The sequence below is a fragment of the Typopeltis vanoorti genome, chromosome 6 (assembly GCF_054136105.1).
Source record: "Typopeltis vanoorti isolate ZY-2024b chromosome 6, IOZ_Tvanoo_1.0, whole genome shotgun sequence".
NCBI classification, from domain to species: Eukaryota; Metazoa; Arthropoda; class Arachnida; order Uropygi; family Thelyphonidae; genus Typopeltis; species Typopeltis vanoorti.
In genome coordinates this window covers 123,128,322-123,147,548 of record NC_143554.1, presented here as the reverse complement: position 1 = coordinate 123,147,548, position 19,227 = coordinate 123,128,322, and the positions used below count along the sequence as shown (strand labels likewise).

General features: G+C 34.1%; 1 protein-coding gene across 3 annotated transcripts in view; it reads right to left on the bottom strand.

The window, feature by feature from the left end:
* Positions 1-827: 827 nt before the first annotated feature.
* LOC150105889 (RNA-binding protein 1-like) overlaps positions 828-19,227 on the bottom strand; it is an 80,223-nt gene continuing 61,823 nt past the window's right edge. For 2 of the 3 annotated variants that reach the window (XM_090394382.1, XM_090394383.1), the window contains exons 4-5: positions 9,656-9,709; positions 828-1,340 (exon numbers count right to left, since the gene is read on the bottom strand). In XM_090394382.1, the coding sequence (XP_090250508.1) occupies positions 1,250-1,340; positions 9,656-9,709 (145 nt within the window). In that variant the 3' untranslated portion in view covers positions 828-1,249. Of the gene's footprint in view, positions 1,341-1,727; positions 2,176-9,655; positions 9,710-19,227 lie in introns of all 3 variants that reach the window. The other variant, XR_016548460.1, reaches the window with a different exon arrangement.

Below are 19,227 nucleotides of genomic sequence, written 5' to 3'. Positions count from 1 at the left end.
CTTTCAAGTCACCTGAGGTTTCAGTAACGAGGTAGGGTGTAGTACAGTGTTTCAGAGACAATTAAATCTGGCCACAACCAGCCTACCACTGAAACAATGCACCACAGTAAATGCAACATGTTTATCAAATTTGATATAGAGGCAGAACCATGAAATATGACATTCCACTGTGATATGGATGTCTGTGATGGTCTTTCGCAGTAAATTTTCATGCACTGGTATGAAACTACCACCACCACTGCTTACTGGATGTGGTGAATATTAAAAGTTCCTTAGCCTGCTGAGCAGAGTACCTGGATAACTCAGCATACTTAAGACCAATGTGATATTTACATAATCTTTGTAGAGGATGTCTCAAAAATGGCTTAAATCTGTTTCATTTACAAGTTTCCCATTGGAAACAGATAACGAATCAAATTCATCATTTGGTATGAATAAGTTACTGTTATTCCACAAGTTTGATATTTGCTTAACTTCATGCAGAAATGCTCTAATAGTAATGGTTCTTAACTAGCGTGCCATGACAGGTAATTTGAAAAACATTTGATGACATTAAATATTCTGCACACTATTCAAGAATCCAAAAGCTTACTCTCTCAAATTAACCTCAATGCTCACAGCACAGCACCATTTGGAGCTGTGCACTGTATGTGCACACATAATGCAATACATTTTTAAATTTCATCTTTGATTTTTGAAATGCAAATAAGATTGCTTGATGAAAATAAATCTCATGTAAAAGAGGAAAATTGACACCGGTTTAAAGGTTGAGTAATTAATTACTCATGAAAGTATGTTGTAAATGCATATCAAGATGACTTTCCACAAAACCACACTTTTTTTTTAATTTCATTTGTTGGTGAAAATGTTCCAGAGGTGATACAACCACAAACTATGAATGATATTTACGCATATGGCAAGTGAAATGTACAATCACAATCTCCAGAAACAAATGATGAAAATCTTAACATGTAAAAGTTCATTACATAAAAGGCACAAACTGCTTTCCAAGTCTTCCCTTTTTTTTAAAAAGCAAAAGTAATTTGTTATAATCAAGCCAGGGAAAATCATCATCCTACTGCACCAAATATGACAAGACTGCATGTTCTCTCCACACATCACAACAAAAATGTAGCTGTATCCAAGGTTTTATTAGAGAGCAGTTGTGACTTGTGTGAATATCAAAATAAAAACAGGGAAAAAAAAATCTTGATCCATTAGAGAAAACCCATTTCACTTTGCATCATCATCATCTTCTAGCATGGGGAGGAGTTCTGCTGATACTTCGACGAGGACTATGAGAGCGACTACGAGAATAACGTCTTCGTGGTGAACGGGACCTAGTAATAATAAAATGTGTCAGGTATGTTTACAAGATTAGTGATAGAAATGCTGCTGTTAGTTTACTTGTAAAGAATAATATAAAAAGTAGAGGAATCTGTATTTCAAATTGGGCTCTTAACTTCCCACACTTCCAAATGCCTGAGTGTTGCACCAATAAAAATATTGGGCAAAACATTAAATGCAATTTCTCATATTGTTAAATTTACTGATTATTTTGTCATAATTAAAATTAACACTTTACGAAATGTTAAAATTATATTATTACTGTTATGAAAAATTTATGTAAAAAAAGGTTCTTTTCAAGAGAGCCCTTGAATCTCATTTATAACAAAATAATAAATATTAAAGCAAGAAATCAATCGTTAACTGAATTAAAACCTCACCAACAAAAGCAGCAGTGGTACAGTGGAAAGATGACTTGTACGTAGTACTAGTAGTAATGGTGGTGGTGGTAGCAGAAGTAAAAAAATGGATGACTGAAGAGAACCTATAAGTGCTAGTCGCTGAAAACAGCATCTGCCAGTTACATGGCATGGAAGAGGGAGAAGGGAAGTACGGTCATGCAGCAGATGCACATCAAGGGAAACACAAAATGTTGAGAACATGTAGATGAGTGGATGGCAGATGTGGCTGGCGATGGCTAAACAGCTACCTCATGTGATGAATGATGAGGAGGTCCTCGAAGAAAATGAAGAGGACCAATTGAAGAACAGGAGCAGCTTTTCAGGCTGACTGTATGTGCCGTGGCATGGAGTAACGCAGACTGAGGTGGTGGTGGTGGTGTTGTGTTGGAGCACTGCCCACCCTCATGAAGTAGAAAGATGAAATGCCCTGCAAGTGGTCGGTGTTAACATTATCATCTGGTTAAATTGAACTAATTTATATTTTATTTTTGTGACCCTCTGAGTAGAGAAGAACCTGTATCAACAATATAATAATATGCATGCATACTAATGGATTATATAACATATTTACAAAGATTCTGATACATTTTCACAATGTAATTCCTTACTAATACAATATTACACATTATAGAATTTATGTGTAATGTCTTAATCACAAATATTTTGATTCTAAATCAACATGCTTTAAATAACCATTTATCTTTGGATTAACACAATTACTCTAAAATCTGAACTGTTTCATGAAAAATGAAATGGTACTGTATAACACGAAAATATTTCAACTGTTTTAACTATTACTATGTTGAAAATGGTACATGGTGTTTTAAGCAGTAATACCAAATATACAGAAAAACTTTCTACAAACTGTTAGTTATTAACAATAAATACTTTAATGATAACTTATCATTAAAACATTTAATGTTAATATTGTATTTTAAGTCTCATGCTACTATGCTAATGTTTACAGGTACTACATAATAATAAATGACTGAATATGTCAGGGAGAAAAATATTAATGCTTGGGCACAAAGTTTAACAGTTATTCTGCATATGGATTATCAAATAAAAAGGAAAACTGATTCCACACATTCTATAAGTGCCATATTCACAAGCATTAGTGTTATTGTATGAGATAAGCTACAAGCTTAAACCCGAAGTGGATTTTTCTTTAATTTCAATTAAGATACATTTTACTTGTTATATAAAGATATATTCTCCCATTTGAAGTGAATGATTTTTTTTAAAAATATAATTCCCACAGAACTGAGAGAGGTAGAATGAAAGATGGGGAAATGAAGGTTCAGCATGCTAGCAGTTCAACTGTAAAAAGAGGCTGAACTGCCTCCGGATAAAATCTGTGGGAGAGGGGTTACCAATCAAACTGCTCCTTGTCTGAACAGCATCAAGGATTTAGGGTAGCACAGCTAAGTGCTGTTCTACCTTACAAATGTGAACAGTATTCTAGTATTGCCTTTGGGTAAAAAAAGGATGCCAGGAAATGCAAAGAGTAAGTCAGTCCAAGAAGAGATTTGACCTTAAGTTGGACATTATTAAAGGGTACCCTAGAAGAAGTAAGATACTGTCTGAAAAAAGCTATTTTGGAAGAGTCAAGGTGATTATCACTATATAAGTGGAGTGCTATTATCAGCAAACTGTGACAGTAAGAGCAGGTACATGTGACTACAGTTTGTGTATATGTATACATAAACAACTTCCTCTGAGTTCATGTGTTCCCCAGGGCTATTTTACTTGAGGATGTGAAATAGCCCTGGAGAGCACATGGACTGATTAGAAAACACCCTGCACTGTTATACGGTGTGAACGAAACAAAACTAATAAATCCAATTACAGAAGGAGACCGCAAGACTGCAGTTTGGTGAGAAGTCATTGATGCTAAATTCAATTAATTGCATTAGATTAAGTTCCTCCAAACCTTTTCGTGGCACATCCAGCGTTGAATGATGATTGGCAAAATCCATATTGGTGGTCACTTAGTTGATAATTCTCCAGGTGTTGAAGTTACTATTGATGACCTTTATTACTTCTGATAACACTGAAAGCAACATGTTAATAGTCTGATGGTAGAAACTTATCACTTTTTTACAGGAATTGGCAATATGTCGTTTTGCTTCCATGCTAAAGGGTGGATATGCCAACTAAGTATAATATAGTTCAAGCTTCTTCTGATGGCTTTCTAGTGGGGGGGCATGCAATGCAATATTCCAGGTAAATAAGTGTGATTTGTCTAGCTCATCTAGACAAATGTCAGCAGGATTTCAATGAGAAGAATGATGTTGGGTCAGCTTTACCTTTAGGTGATTTGACAATACTTCAAGATCCTTACATTCCACCATGGATAATTTCTGAGCAGAAAGAGTGCCCTGTTCATGAAAGTGAAGAGTAAAAACAACTAGGTGTAATTTGGACAGCTAAACAAGCCACAATTATTGCAGATTCAGGGTTCAAAATGAGATCAGGTTTGGATACCTGAAGTAATGGTATAGGTTGGTATTTATACCATGAATGTTGATAAAGTGGATTTTTTTTTTGTGAGATGGCTTGAAATTCTTTCAGAGAGGTTTGTTTTTATTATAGCCACAGTTACATTGTTTAGGTTTACTGTTGTGTATTTCAGATGTGAAGGGGAGGAAAAATGAAACACTATGGAAGAGATACTCTTAGACAACATCCCATACAAAATGCACCCAGTCTCGTAATCCCAGTAATATCTCTGGTAACTCTTCTTTGCATCTTTCCACAGCTTTATTCCACTGGAACCGAGGAGACTAAATCTGCAGAGTGGTCCAGGTGTTGTCATATCAAAGCCTTGTAAAGATGTAAAATTACTTGCATGTCAACATTCATTTCAGCATTGCAATTATCTGAGTTGTATTTGAAATTTTTGTTCTCACTTTGGAACTTCAGCTTCCTATCAATAATCCCACCAATAAAATGCTGTTGGAAATGCATAGCTTTACATTGAATTGACAACTATGATCCATTGCCACACTTCCAGCCTATTCAAATTATTTTTCTACACCATGCTATTACATTTGATATCATATTAAGTGTTCGTGTTCAATATGGCTAACTACAATGTGTAAATAAAACAGACAATTTCAGCATCATTATAACCCTTAACAACACTGTTGTCTCAAATTTGCATGATTATATGAAATGAATATATTACACATTTGTAATAGCAAAATCTTCCTTTAATCTCTATAATTATCTCACTTATCTCTCAGGAAAATCTTCACAGTTCAAAATTGATTAAATTAAAAGTTTATATCAAGCCAGTGAGTGCCCTATGAAAGTAATGAAATTTTAGTTTGTATGCTGGCAGGTCTGAATACCCAATGTAAGAAATATATTTAGCACCTGCAATATTGTTTAATAATTAGAACCAATCAGTCAGAAAAATCTGTATTTTTGATGTAAAATCTTCTGGTCAAATTGTACTATGGAGCAAGTTTGTTCATTAGCATTTTGAAGGGTTCAACATTATCCAATACTATAATTTTAGCTATGGAGGAAATGCAGATTTTATGTCTCATGTAATTTCATTCTAGATTTCTCTAACATCTAATAAGCCACCTGTTGTTTTCATGGATTTATTTTAGATTCTGGACACTTGTTTTTGCATTCTTGTTTGATAATTTCAGTTTCACTATCTCGTTTTAAATGATTATTCATATAAAAGACAAGCAATATTTTCTTTCAAATAAAAGATACCAAGAAATTATATACTTGGTTTAATCCTTTATCCAAGTGTAAGCAAACAAAGTTTGCACCTGAACTATTTTCAGGACTGGGGCAACTTGTATATAAGCTGATGACTTCACATCACTTGCCTTAGTATCCCATAATGCAAAGCACACATCCTTACGGGTATGCATAATGCTATGCATTATGAGAAGGGTCACTACCCAGACCGGTTCCGATCTTTATTGAGGTCTCTTCAGTGGGAGCCACACCCAGATACTAAGGTTGAAAGTAATGCAGAAGTCAATTTCTTATACAAGTAGCCAAAAGATGTCACACCTTATTATTAAAATACTCTGGATTAGAGAAAGTTGTTGGAAGTTTTTCCACTTGGTTATACTATAAATTAAAGATAAGGATATGTGCTTTGCATTATGGGATACTAAGGCAAGTGATGTAAAGTCATCAGCTTCTATATATGAGTTGCCCCAGCCGTGAAAATACTTCAGGCACAAACTTTGTTTGCTTACGCTTGGATAAAGGATTAAACCAAGTATATAATTTCTTGGTATCTTTAATTTATAATATAACCAAAACTTCCAACAATATTTTCTTTTCTTATATTCCTTGAAGTATTTTTGCTGTACCATCCCCAAGATACAGTTTTTGCCTATTTTACTGTTTGCAAAGTAAAATATTCACATAAATTAAGTTTCAAATATTGCTTTATTTTTAATCATAATCATTGACAAAACTACTCTTTCAATGTTATAAAACAACATACACAAAATTTAAGAGTACATAATGCAAATTAAAGTAAAAACCTATCAAATAAATCCTCATAGCAAACAAGTTTTGATATGGTGTCATGTAAGTTAAAGGGAAGCATTTCCACAATCCCTTGCATTTGTTATAAAATGTATAGGAATTTCTGTTTAGCAGGATTACATGATTAACCATATAAAAATCAAAAATCTGGCTGGGCAAAGGTTAATCTTTCAAATGATTCAACTGAAGCCAAATATTTGCAAAATATGCCAAATACTGAAACAAAACAGAATATTCAGCACATCTTTAGATTTTATTCAAGGAAAATCTGCGCTTATGGTTACATTGGGAAAAAACAAACTGAATGACTTAATATACTTATTAAATATAGAAGTCATTTACTTTTTCAATATGAACATGATCAAACCCACTTAAGACTTGCACATGTATGTAATAATGAAAGACATACCTCATAATTACTCTAGTTCTCTTATATCCATTGAAATTACAAAAATAAAGGGCTACAATTCCATACCTAGTCTGCATGCATATAAATAACCACACTGATTGTTAATTTTCAAACTCAAAATATGGGCAACAATTGTAAAATAAGAAAAAGTGAAGTCCAATTATCTTATTACTGCCAAGAATATTATTATTAATGGCAAATGTCATCTTATTAATGCCCAGCAGTTCTGTGAAACAAAAACTGCTTAAAAATATAAAACTATACTGAACATTCTACTAAATCATAAGAAACTTGTAAGTTTACATGATTCAAAAATTCAACCTTTTTATTTCATAGTTTAAAACTCAGTTTCAATATACTAAGCAGTCTGTTATGACAATGGGCTCTTTCATTTTATATTTCCTCCACTTAAAAATGCACTTGTTTCTATCCAATGAACAACACATTAGAGATAGGGGTGATGGAAACATGAGACTGGCATCCCATGCACAGTGAAACATACCCAAACCAAATGCAGACAGTAAATAGACATCGGACTTCCCAAAAGTGTATCACAATCAGTGAATATTTACTCATGTTCATCTTAGCAACTTTGATCATGAATGTATTATCAGCACGAGAGAGATATCTATCACCCCATAAGAATCCTAGAGGTCTCAAGGGCAACTGTATCAAAGGTCTACTGTGAGAGTACCAGCACCCAGTGAGCAAGTGCTGGCCAACCACACGCCATTGAAAATGTTGAATTTTTATGCAATTTGATAAATAGTATAATGAGATGTGAAAGAAACACTCGCAAAAATTACAAATAGTTTAATTCAGTGACAAATGAGTCCATGAAAACAATAGTCAAAAACAAGGTAAAAATGAGTGTCTCAATAAGAAACGTATATTCATATACTGTTTATAATGGTATGCAGGAGCTCAGTTGGTAATAACCACTGCTTCTACAAAACTCCATCAAGGTTTGGGGGAAGAGGAGGTTGAGAGCAACACACCTAAAGCATCCCAGATATGTTCAACAGGATTAGTCAGGACACCTGGCAGCCAGTCCATATGTATGAGTCTCTTCTTGAACATCAGTCCACGAGTTTCGCTGGATGAAGACAAGCATCATTGTCTTGTAGGATAAAGGTCTCCCCTACTGCACCCACACACAAACATAGTGGACTAGGACTTCATCACTATATAAGTTGCATCATTCATGCTTCTGCTGAGAAGCACATACACGTGAGTTCATCAACTGAACAAGATGCCTCCATAAACCATCAACACCACCTGCACAATAAGTGTTCCTTTCACAAATATTAAAGAGATGAAAACATGCCCCTGGTTCTCACCAGATCAGAGCACAACTGTATCACTTTGTATATCAAATTGGAACTCTTATACCATAGCTGATTCATGATACCACTTCTGCTTTGGCAAGCAGATAAACAGAAATGTTGGCCACCCACTACAGTTGTAGCCAATGGCCTATCTTCATTCTGGGATACTGTTTGTGACCATTGGAAATGGTTCCACAGTCTGTGAACCATGGAACTACTTGCATGCAACTATCTGGTTATCCCCCAACTTACTATCAGGTCTCTAATCTTACAATTGCTTGCCACCTGAATTCAGTTAAATATCTTGCAGCCACATCCAGGATTGAGAACAAGACATTTCATGTCTTGTTCTCAATCCAGACATGAAATGGAAACTACTTCAAAGAACCCACTTTAATGATGTGGTTCATTTGCATATACTACTGACAGTAGCACTCATTCGTATACAATGAGTGTCACCTTTTACATATTGTAGCTGACTTTCATGTTTGATACTTAAACCAAACTTTATGCACAATCTTGCAATATTTAAACACAGTATCATACATCAACATTCAACTTTTTTCATTAAATTGCTAAAAGAAAAACGTTTTTTGCATGCTGTTTTCCTAGTATATGGATTTGATGAATCCTGGAAAGATTTAAATAGTTTCTTTGAAAACTTAAACAGTTGTATTTAGTATATATACTAAACACAACCTTTACTCATACCAAAATTCAATGGGGAAAGAATAACCTGACCACAAAAATGCTGTCCTGCCTCTCTTGCAAAAGGGACCTCAGTTCACTTCCCCATAGTAATACACAAATCACTAGACAGGATCAGATCTCCCCTTGTACTGAAATTTACCTCCAGACTTTCCTGGCATAAATACATCATATCATAAGCTTTGTCAGACAAAACTCGAAATTCTTTAGCCCTCATACTATTTTAGACCCCTTTAGCTATCAGTCTTATACAAATTCCAAATCCTTCCTAAAAATTTTTGATTTCATTTCAGCTACACTGTATTTGTCTTCTACAGTATTTCCACTGCAACTGAAGGTCAAAGTGAATCAGAGAAGGGCAATCTATGAGCTAAATTCCTCTCCTCTGGACAGCATCAAGAATATGACAAATGCTATTCTGTACTTTCTGTTGGGGCTGTTAAACAAGTGCAGCAACTGTCCAGCAGCCCCTTTTCAGTACAACTGCAAACACATCAAACCTTCTTTTCTTCGTTCCTCTGGAAGTGTTTTCATACAACCCCCATCTCTTCAAGGAAAATGTCAAGATATTTTTCTCAATCCTCAGCTGCATCCAACATGAGAGAAGTATAGTAACTTCTCTCATGTTGGATATACTATATACCTCTCGTCTTTTTCTTTAATCAATAACTTCCTATATTTTGGCAATGTTACAATGCCATCTTCAGGGATTACAAAATGATATGTACATGCAGGCCCTCACGCATAGAAATGTATGGATTAATGTTTTAATTAATATTTTAGTATGCGTTATCATTTCCTGAAAAATGAAAAAGCTATCCATAAATTAAAAACTGCTATGTCTAATATCAATCAAAAAATATGGCTTATGGTCCAACACATCCAAATTTATCCAGAAGCATTAACATTTACTTTACATCCATACTCACCTTGATCTTCTATTTCCTCCATAACCACCACCACCGCCACCACCACCACCATACCTATAAATTAATGAATATAGCATATTTCAATGTTTCCTGCTCTTATAAAGATCATAAAACAAACTTTTATACCAATAAATACATGCAAAACTGAGCGATGACATCTTAAGCTACATTACTAAAAACTGCTGTGAACTTTCACTGAAAATGATTAAGGAAGGAAAAAAAAATAGCTGAATGGTTAAATACTAGGTACTAATCAATTTAACTTGGTATTTATTAAGGTAAAGTTAATAGTTGTCCAAATGGGTAGTGTATATGCTCTCTAACCCATAGGCTATAGTTTTGCAACATGAATATGGATGTTTGTAAATGCCTTTAGGTTATAGCAAAAAATCACAAATGGATTGAAAAAGTTATATGCTTAGTCTCTAGAGCTGGGTTTCTAATGTATGATAGCTTCACACCTTTTGTGGACAGGATTAACAAACTTTTTGAATTTATAAAATAAAATCCGCTTATATTTATAGCAATTTTATCAACAAAAGTTTGTTAACTTAACATTTATTACAACAGGCAGGCTAAGGATCAAACAATCTACAAGTAACTCCAGAGCAAACAACAATTTAAGCCACATCAGGTCTCCATTAAGCAGAAATGGTGGTCTTGTCTGACCTAGGTAGAAGCAATGACAAACATCCAATAACTGAGCGATGACATCTTAAGCTACATTACTAAAAACTGCTGTGAGCTTTCACTGAAAATGATTAAGGAAGAAAAAAAAAATAACTGAATGGTAAAATACTAGGTACTAATCAATTTCACTTGGTATTTATTAAGATAAAGTTACAACTGGGAGTTGGAAACCAGTCTGCTGGCAGTATGATAATACTATAATATAATACTATAATACTGTTCAGTATTTTTATACTTTAGCTTATTCCCACTATAAATAAATGTGCAAGCAACTGTAAATATGAAATATTGCTGTTCCTGATTTGTGTGCATTAAAAGATTAGCAAGTGCAAATATTCACCCAAAGTAAAAATCAGTGTTTAGTCACAACAAAATGGCTGACTGACAAGAAGATAATGTCCAAACAGAAACTGCAGACTGGCTGAGGGTCTATCAATTCTGTACTTTCAGTTTGTTCACGATGAGTTCAGGAACTCAATCTGCACAAACTATGAAAGTGGCAGGGGAAAGAGGAATGGAGTTTAGGATAATGGTTATGGGAGATCTTGAAACTCCTAATGGCTGAGCACTATGGGATTTGTCAGGAAGAGATGGAATGTGTTAAGGCCCAAGATGTTTCTGTGCTGGTAGAGGTTTACTGCCATCTACAGTTGTAGGCCAGGGACAGAGCAAGCCTCTTCTGCGTAAGATGTATTCCAGGATGTCATTGAGGGTGGATGTCAACTGAGAAGGAAATACTGAAGGTGATGTGGGATAGATGCTGATTCTGAAGTGTTTTTAAAGCAATCTGGGAGGTGGGAGGGATGTCAGTGACAGGTGACTTGGGTACAAGTTATTTAGGATTCTTCTGATTTTTTTCTGATAGGGAACTAGGGATGGGTAGTTTTTTGTTTTTTTTTTAACAAGGCAACTGATGTGAAGTCATTAGCCTCTATATATAAATAGCCCAATTGTCAAGATACTCCACATGCAAACTATCTGCTTACACTTGGATAAAGGAGTAAACCTAGAATATAATTTCTTGGCATCTTTAATTTTAGGATGGGATGCCAAGCCTTGTTCATCATTTCAAGCAGAAGTGATACTGACAGACCGGTCTTGACATTAGAAAGATGCTGCAGTGGTATCACCTACGTGTCAAAGCAATAAAAGCATGGATGGATACAGTTGCACAAGGTGGTTTTGGCAGAGATGGGTGGTGTGGGGACTCAACTGTATTTGGGCAAAAGCAAGCCTGTAAATACCAAATCAGCCCAACAATCTGTTCTCACATTTTGGGATAATGTAAATTCAATTTTCTTAATAGATAATCCACAGATATGCTGTTTCTGCAGTTTTCTTTATTTTCATGGTTGCTTCAAACAGTTTCTCCACTTTTCTCTAACCACTAAAACACATGCAGCGCTGGCATCCATACATATAATTCAGCTTCAGACATCCATTTCAAACCTCTTCATTCCATTTACATGCTCTTTAGAAGCCTTCACAATCCCAAGGACTACAAATCCATATCAATTCAAGAAACAAGATTCTTGCCCCTTCATTTGCTCATATACCTGGCAATGTTATAATTTTGTGACCTCTTCCTGAACAATGTCAATGGTGATGAAATATGGATCTACAAGTTGAAAAGTTTAAAATGGAAACAGAACAGCAAAGTTCAGATTACAAGTTTAAACAGGAAAACTGATGCCCACACTTTTAGAATTCACTTCTAGAGGTGTGGGCATTGGTTTATCCTATCAGAGAAGGAACAAGATGGTAAATGATTTTTATACAGTCTAAATGGGTGGAGAGTAGAGAAGTTATTCACATAGCCAATTTGATCGATGATCTCAAAATTTTTAAAAAATCAAATGGCATCAACTAGTGTAACACTACTGAAAAGAAAGTTTCTGCACATTAAAACTTTTAGTGTTTATGTGTGCATGCACCATACAAATTACCTGGTTCTATGGAACCAAACACTTCTTTTCCCAATGCAACTGATGAAATCAGTTTTTATATGAATCTCACTCAGTTGGAAATGTATCATACATTTTATAACCCTCAACACAGGTGGGCTGATGTTTAGAAAATCCACAAGACCAAACTACTTAGCCAACAGTCAAGAATAGACAAATATCCAATATGACTGAACATACACTGCTCACATGGGAATATGATTTATAATGATCTATAATTTGCTACCACAACCTTTGACCCTTCATTACACAAAGGAATTATTTTGCCATCCCAGTCAAAGGCACTGCCAATTTCCCCTGGACATTCTTAAAATGCAAGCTGAGATCCATCCAATCCTACAGTTGTATACGCATTCAGATTCTGCAATATCCCAAGTACCTCCAAATTCAACCTCTGTTCTCGCATCACTCCCTTTCACCTGTCATAACAATATCTTCACTTTTATGATATCATTATCATCGGCTCAACAGCCCTATGTAGGCCCTGCCCTTCTTCAGAAATTTCTGCCAGCCTTCCTTATTCAATGTCAAACTCCTCCAATTTTTGACTCCTAAAACCTTAATATCTTGCATCACTCCATTTTCCCATTTCAATTTAGGTCTTATAATTTTTCTTTTTCCTTCTGGCTTAGCATTTAACATCTTAACTATTTTATTACTATCCATGCTTATGGGTCAAGCCCAAATTATCTATTTATTTTTATGTACAGTGGTATCTCGCTAATCCGAACTAATAAAAACCGTGCTCGTTCGGATTAGCGAATATTCCCCAAGAGACAACAATAACTAGCGTTTAAAACAAAAATAATCAGATTGTAATGGTACATCAGTTTAATTCTGTAAATAAATGAAGTAACTGATAGAAAAAAGCTACTGTAGTGTAACATAAAACTTAAAAAATAATAAAGTACACAAGTTTATTTTAGTAAAAAATTTAGTCTATATGTACCTGTGTTGTTGAGGATTCTGATTTAATAAAATTACATAACTTAAATACATAACATAATAAAAGTACATAACTTAATTTGCATAAAAAAGATCACTTTCTTGTACACAACACACAAAAAAGTTTAACAAAATAACACAAATTTTTTTTTTATTTCTTTGTAAAAAGTCACCGATTTTCTTTTGCTTCTAGGAAGCTAAACTTTTTAAACTTCTTCTTGGAGCTGCATTAGGAATAAAATTTTGTGGAATGGCGTATCATTCTGCTTAGCCCATTCTATACACGTATTAAAACTGTCAATTGCCTCTTTATGTTTTACTTTATTTATTTATTTTCTTTCAGTTCTTTATCATCAACATCGTCGTCAAATTCATTCTGTAGCATCATATTTATAATTTCAGCCATCTGATTTGATTTCGAATTCACTTTCGGTTCTACCTGTAATCCATTCCATAATTTCACAAACATCTGTTTGTGAAATTTCAACATCTGGATTTATATTTTTAACCAGTGAAAAGATGGCATCAATGGCAATATCATATTAAAAACAAGGATATTAGGAAAGAACTTGACATTGTCAGCATCCAGGAATATGTTAGCAGAGCTAATCTCAGGTGGTATGGTCACTTAATAGAATGAACGAGTAAAGATTAGCAAAACAAGTGTTCTCTGCCAGGTTGGCAGGAAAACCAAGATATAGGTGGATTGATACAGTACAAAGTGCCTTAGACGATAGAAATATAAGATCTGATAATGTTGGAGTCTTGACAAGTAACAGACTGATTTGGAGGAAAATTGTAGATAGGAAGTAAGTAATGATGTAATTTTTTCATGCAGTACTATCATATCCTGTACACCCCCTGAGGGTGCATGGCAGGAATTTGATGATGATGATGACCAAATTATGCACGTTTTGAATTTCCTCTTTTTGTTAAAAGAGGAAATTCAAATTTTTTTGTCTTGGTAATTTTTATCTTGGTAAATTGAATTCACCAAGATAACCGTAGTTATCTTGGTAAATTCTAGAAGGCCACAGTTTTTTCCATGACGCTCAAATTGCTTGAGGTTCGACGGCTTTCCAAGCAGCAGCAACTGAGAATGATACATCGTTCAAATTTATATTTTTTATTGATGTGGTAACGTCATAAATTTGGGAAATTACATTTAAAAGCAGTTCGATTACTGGAGGGTTCGGACTAGCGAGATACCACTGTACTTATTAAATAATGTCTGACTCATTAAATAATCTGTGTAGTTCATGGTTATATTTTCCTCCATACACCATTCTCTTGTATTGCTCCAAAAATATATCTGAGAACTCTTCTTTGTTAAAACTGGTCTTACAAGTACTTTGCACATCATTATCTTTTGTTTTTCTTGAGATCAGATGTGACTAGCTGATTTCACAAAAGCATCTATTTGCAGAAAGAATACATCTTTGAATCTCAGTACTGATATCATTTTTACAATTAACTTCTGATCCCAAGTATATAAAAACTACGTACAATTTCAAATTTATAGGAACCAATTTTGATTAGAGAAGGATTATCACAAATTTTTCTAGTTACTGGCATATACTGTTTTTTTCTTGGTTAATCTGCAAATTCATCTTCTTTGCTACCTTTTCTAAACTGATGAAAGTTTCTTCCATTGCTTTTTGTGTCCTTGCTATAATATCGATATCGTCTGCATATGCCATAATTTCTACTGACTTGTAGAAATTAGCTCCCCATGTATTAATGCCAGCATCTATGAAAACCTTTTCAAGTGCTATGTTAAATGGTAAGCAAGCTAAGCCATCCCCTTGTCAAACACCATTTTTTATATATATATGGGATCAGACAATATGTTCTGAATTTTGATCTGACAACAAGTATTTCTAACTAAAGCAATGTTTTCATAGAATCTGCAGTTCCTCCATTGCAATAAGTTAGATCTATCTATACTATCATATGTGGTTCTAAAATCTATGAAAAGGTGGTGTGTTTCAATTCCAAATTAATTACCTTTTTCAAGTAATTGCTCTATATTAAAAATCTGATCATTTGTAGATCTTCCTTGATGGAATCCACAATGATAATCGCCAATAACATTCTCTGCATAGGGATAGTCTCTTAAATAGAATGTTAGAGAAAATTTTATAAGTTGTACATAGCAAATTAATTCCTCTATAGTTAGAACATTTCTTATGGATGAAGCATATGATGCTCAGATTCCATTCATCTGGAATTGTTTCATTAATCTAGATTTTGTAGATAAGTTGACACAGCTGCTTGAAGTATTCTATACCTGCACTTTTAATTAATTCTGCTTGTATCCTATCCATTCCCAGGGCCTTATTGTTCTTAAGTTTTTTAAAAGCTGTCTCCACTTCTGCATCTGTTGGTACAGGTTCAACATCTTCTAGATCTTGGCTCTCTTCCACATCATCTAATTGACCAGATATATTTGAATTCAATAGTTCATCAAAATGCTCTGCCCATCTTCCTAGTATCATTTTATTCCCACTCAAAATTATACCCTCCTTATACCTACATAATGTTCTAGGCTGGAAATCTTTCAGACTATTATTTAAACTTTTAATAGAAACATCTGCTTTCATTCATACTTCTGAGATGTTCCAATTCCTTAAGTTCATCCTCATAGTATTTCTTCTTTCTATTCTTATGCACTTTTTTCTTCTTTTCTAGCCAAATGATATTCCTCCACAGCTTTACGAGTGTGGTTCCTTTGCTGCATTTGTTTATATGCCTCATTTTTTTTAATACAGTCACACATTCACATTCTGCATCAACCAATGGTTATACTTAAATTTACTGACTTTTCCTAATACCATGTCTGCAGTTGTCACTATAACATCCCAAGATTCATTAACACCCAACAATGGTTAGACCAGGCAGATTTTCAGTGATTCTCTCGCCATATTTGGCTTTAACTTCTAATTCCTTCAATCTTTCCTTATTAAACTTTCTAGCATGGGACCCACATCTTCCTTACATTAGAGATTCTGCTTCTAATCTTTGATATAATCAAATAGTGATCACAATCAATATTTGCTCATTTGTAGGTTTGTAAGAACATCCATCAAATTGGATAGGTGTCTTGAGTCTATTAAAAGATGATCAATTTGGTTAAAAGGTGCCTCCATCAAGAGACTTCTAGGTCATTTTATGAATATCTTTATGATTAAACATTGTACTACCAATAACCATATTTCTTGAAGAAGCAAAGTTGATCAATCTAGTTCCATTATCATTAGTCTCATTAGCCTGTGTGTATCCACTTTGCCTATCTTGGCATTTAAATCACCTATAATTTTTACATCCCTCTTTGGACATTCCCCATAGATCTTATCTAATTCATTATAAAACAACTCTTTTTCAACATCATTCTTTTCTTCAGTTGGAGCATGTACACAGATAAAACTGTAGTTAAAAAACTGTCCTTTAATTCGTAATCTACACATTTGAGGTGAGTTTGATTTGAAGTCCATGATAAGATGTTTTATCCTCTTGTTTACAATGAAACCGGTTCCAAACATGTGATCTTTCTTTTGGCAGCTATAAAAAATATTTTTCTTTTCCTTAATCCCCTCTCCTGTCCATCTCATTTCTTGTATAGCTGTAACAAGTACCCTGTATTTATCCAATTTCTCCAGCAGCATTTTTAAAGTTTCAGATCAGTAAAGAGAAAGTATGTTCCATGATCCAATTTTCAAATGCCATTTTGTCAACATTGAGTCCATCCAGCAGTTATTTCTTTAGATTTCATAAGAAGTCCCCCCACCCAGGGTGGGATTGTCAGCCCCGTGCCCAATCCCCAACCTGGAGGACCAGGCCTCCATATTCATGACTCCCCCAGAGACATGGTGAATTTTTATGATAAAGCATTGTAAAATGGTCACTCTAGCTCAATTTCGTCTGCTTTTATCCTTCCTCCTTGCCACATAGCAAAAAAAAAAACTTTGGCATTTCCTTTAGCCTGAACAGCTAATTTCTTCTCATAATCTGATTTTGCTTTCCTTACCATGCTGGCAAAGTAAAGCAAAACAGATGATATTTCTTGTTAGTATAAATGGATTTATTCAGATAGATCAGGGAAAAGCTAGTATTCAGTACTACAAGTGGTATAGGTAAGTTCAAGATGACATGAGGCATTTGTATCATTGGACAGAGAGTAGGTAGCTGATATAAAAAAGAAAAGCTGGCTCATGCTAAAGACCTAAACAGCAAAACAGAAAATGAATCAAACATATAGAAATGTTATATGAAAATTTGAAGGCTAATAATAATGGAAGTACCTGCTTGATTTCTGCTCAGAACATGGACTAGTCATTGCTATGTTTCAACAAAGGTTGCTTAAATTCACAAAGAATAGACACAAGTCTTGTGTATATTCTTTGTTATTCTTGGAAAAACAAGATAATTCTCAGAGCAACAAAACCAGAAGAACACACTGACTCCATAAAAAGTATGTCCAAGCTAGGTAAACCGTGCTGCAATTTAGGAACTTTGCATGTAAAAGGAGCTAAACAAATTAAGAAATTTTTGGAAAGAATAAGAATAAATGTGAAAGTGGAAAATGTTCTGTAGGCTAAAAATAAAGCTCAGAAATAAGAGGAATACCACCACAAAACGAATCCACAATGCTTAAATCTGAAGGTCCTACACTGCAGATTAAATATAAAGAGCGGATCTATCACTCAGCTAATCTACAAAAAAAAAAAAAAGGAAATACAAATATTCACTATATAGCAAAACTTTTAAAGAGTTCTGAAATAGCTTTCAGGGAGTTCATAAAATTTGTCTACTGAGTATTACAAGAAAGCATGTCTGAGAAAAGGATAAGAAAATGTGATGAATACAAGCTGGTGAACAAACTAGGTTTATTCAAAAACAGGTTAAGTTCAGATTTTTTACTTCTGCAAATACTAAAGAGATCATGAGAATAAACTTGATCTCTAAATGTTACTGACCTTGAGAAAGCAACAAAAGTTGTATACTATTAAACTTAGTTGCAGCATTCCAAATCTGTATCTCAAACTATGTGCAAGGAATTGAAGAGGATCAGCATTGATCCTCTTCAATAGGCAGAAACATAGAAGACACCAATCTCATTAGTGAACCTGTAGAATAAGTAAATAAGTTCAGGCTTCACCCTACCTTAATAAAGACATGACAACATAACAGAACAGAATAAGGTGTGATATGGCTTCCTACCATACCACCTTTATTTCTATTTATACGGAATAAATTTATAAGGAACAAGAAAGAAATCAGTCAAAACACCAAGTTAGCAATAGACAAGACTGTTCTAATCAGTTTTAACAAATTGATGAGTAAAGTTAAAACAATAACTTTTGTGGTTTAATGGAAAGAATGTCCAGAGTAGGGTTTATACAAAAACCAACTTTTGAAAAAACCAGTTTTCGAATTTTTACAATATATATATAAATAATTAAAACAGTAAAAAAAAAAATATTTGTACTTATTTCAAAATTTCAGTTTATTTAATATTTATTGGAACTACAAAAATATAACAATAAAATATACTCTGTACAAAACCAAATAAAAAAAAAAATTAAATGACAGTAATAACTAAACTAGGTAAACACTAAAACTAGCTAAATAAAAGTCATGAGAGGACTTTGGTAAGAACATAGAAAATAAATATCAAGAAGATGGCAAGATATTCTGGATGTTGTGAAAGAAGCTCAGAAATGGAGGAAAGAGTGATGTAAAAGGAATTAGAGATGATAAAGGTGACATGAAAACAAGAGAAAAAAGATATCCTTGAAGTATGGAGTAATTACTTCGAAAAATTGAAACAAGCAGTGAAAGCACAGTGGTAAAAAAACACCCAACAGGCATGCAGTCAGGAATACATATCCATACTTGAAGTAGAAAAAAAAAGCCATCAAAGGCCTGAAATGTGGAAAGGCAGCAGGAGTAGATGATAGTCGACCAGAAATG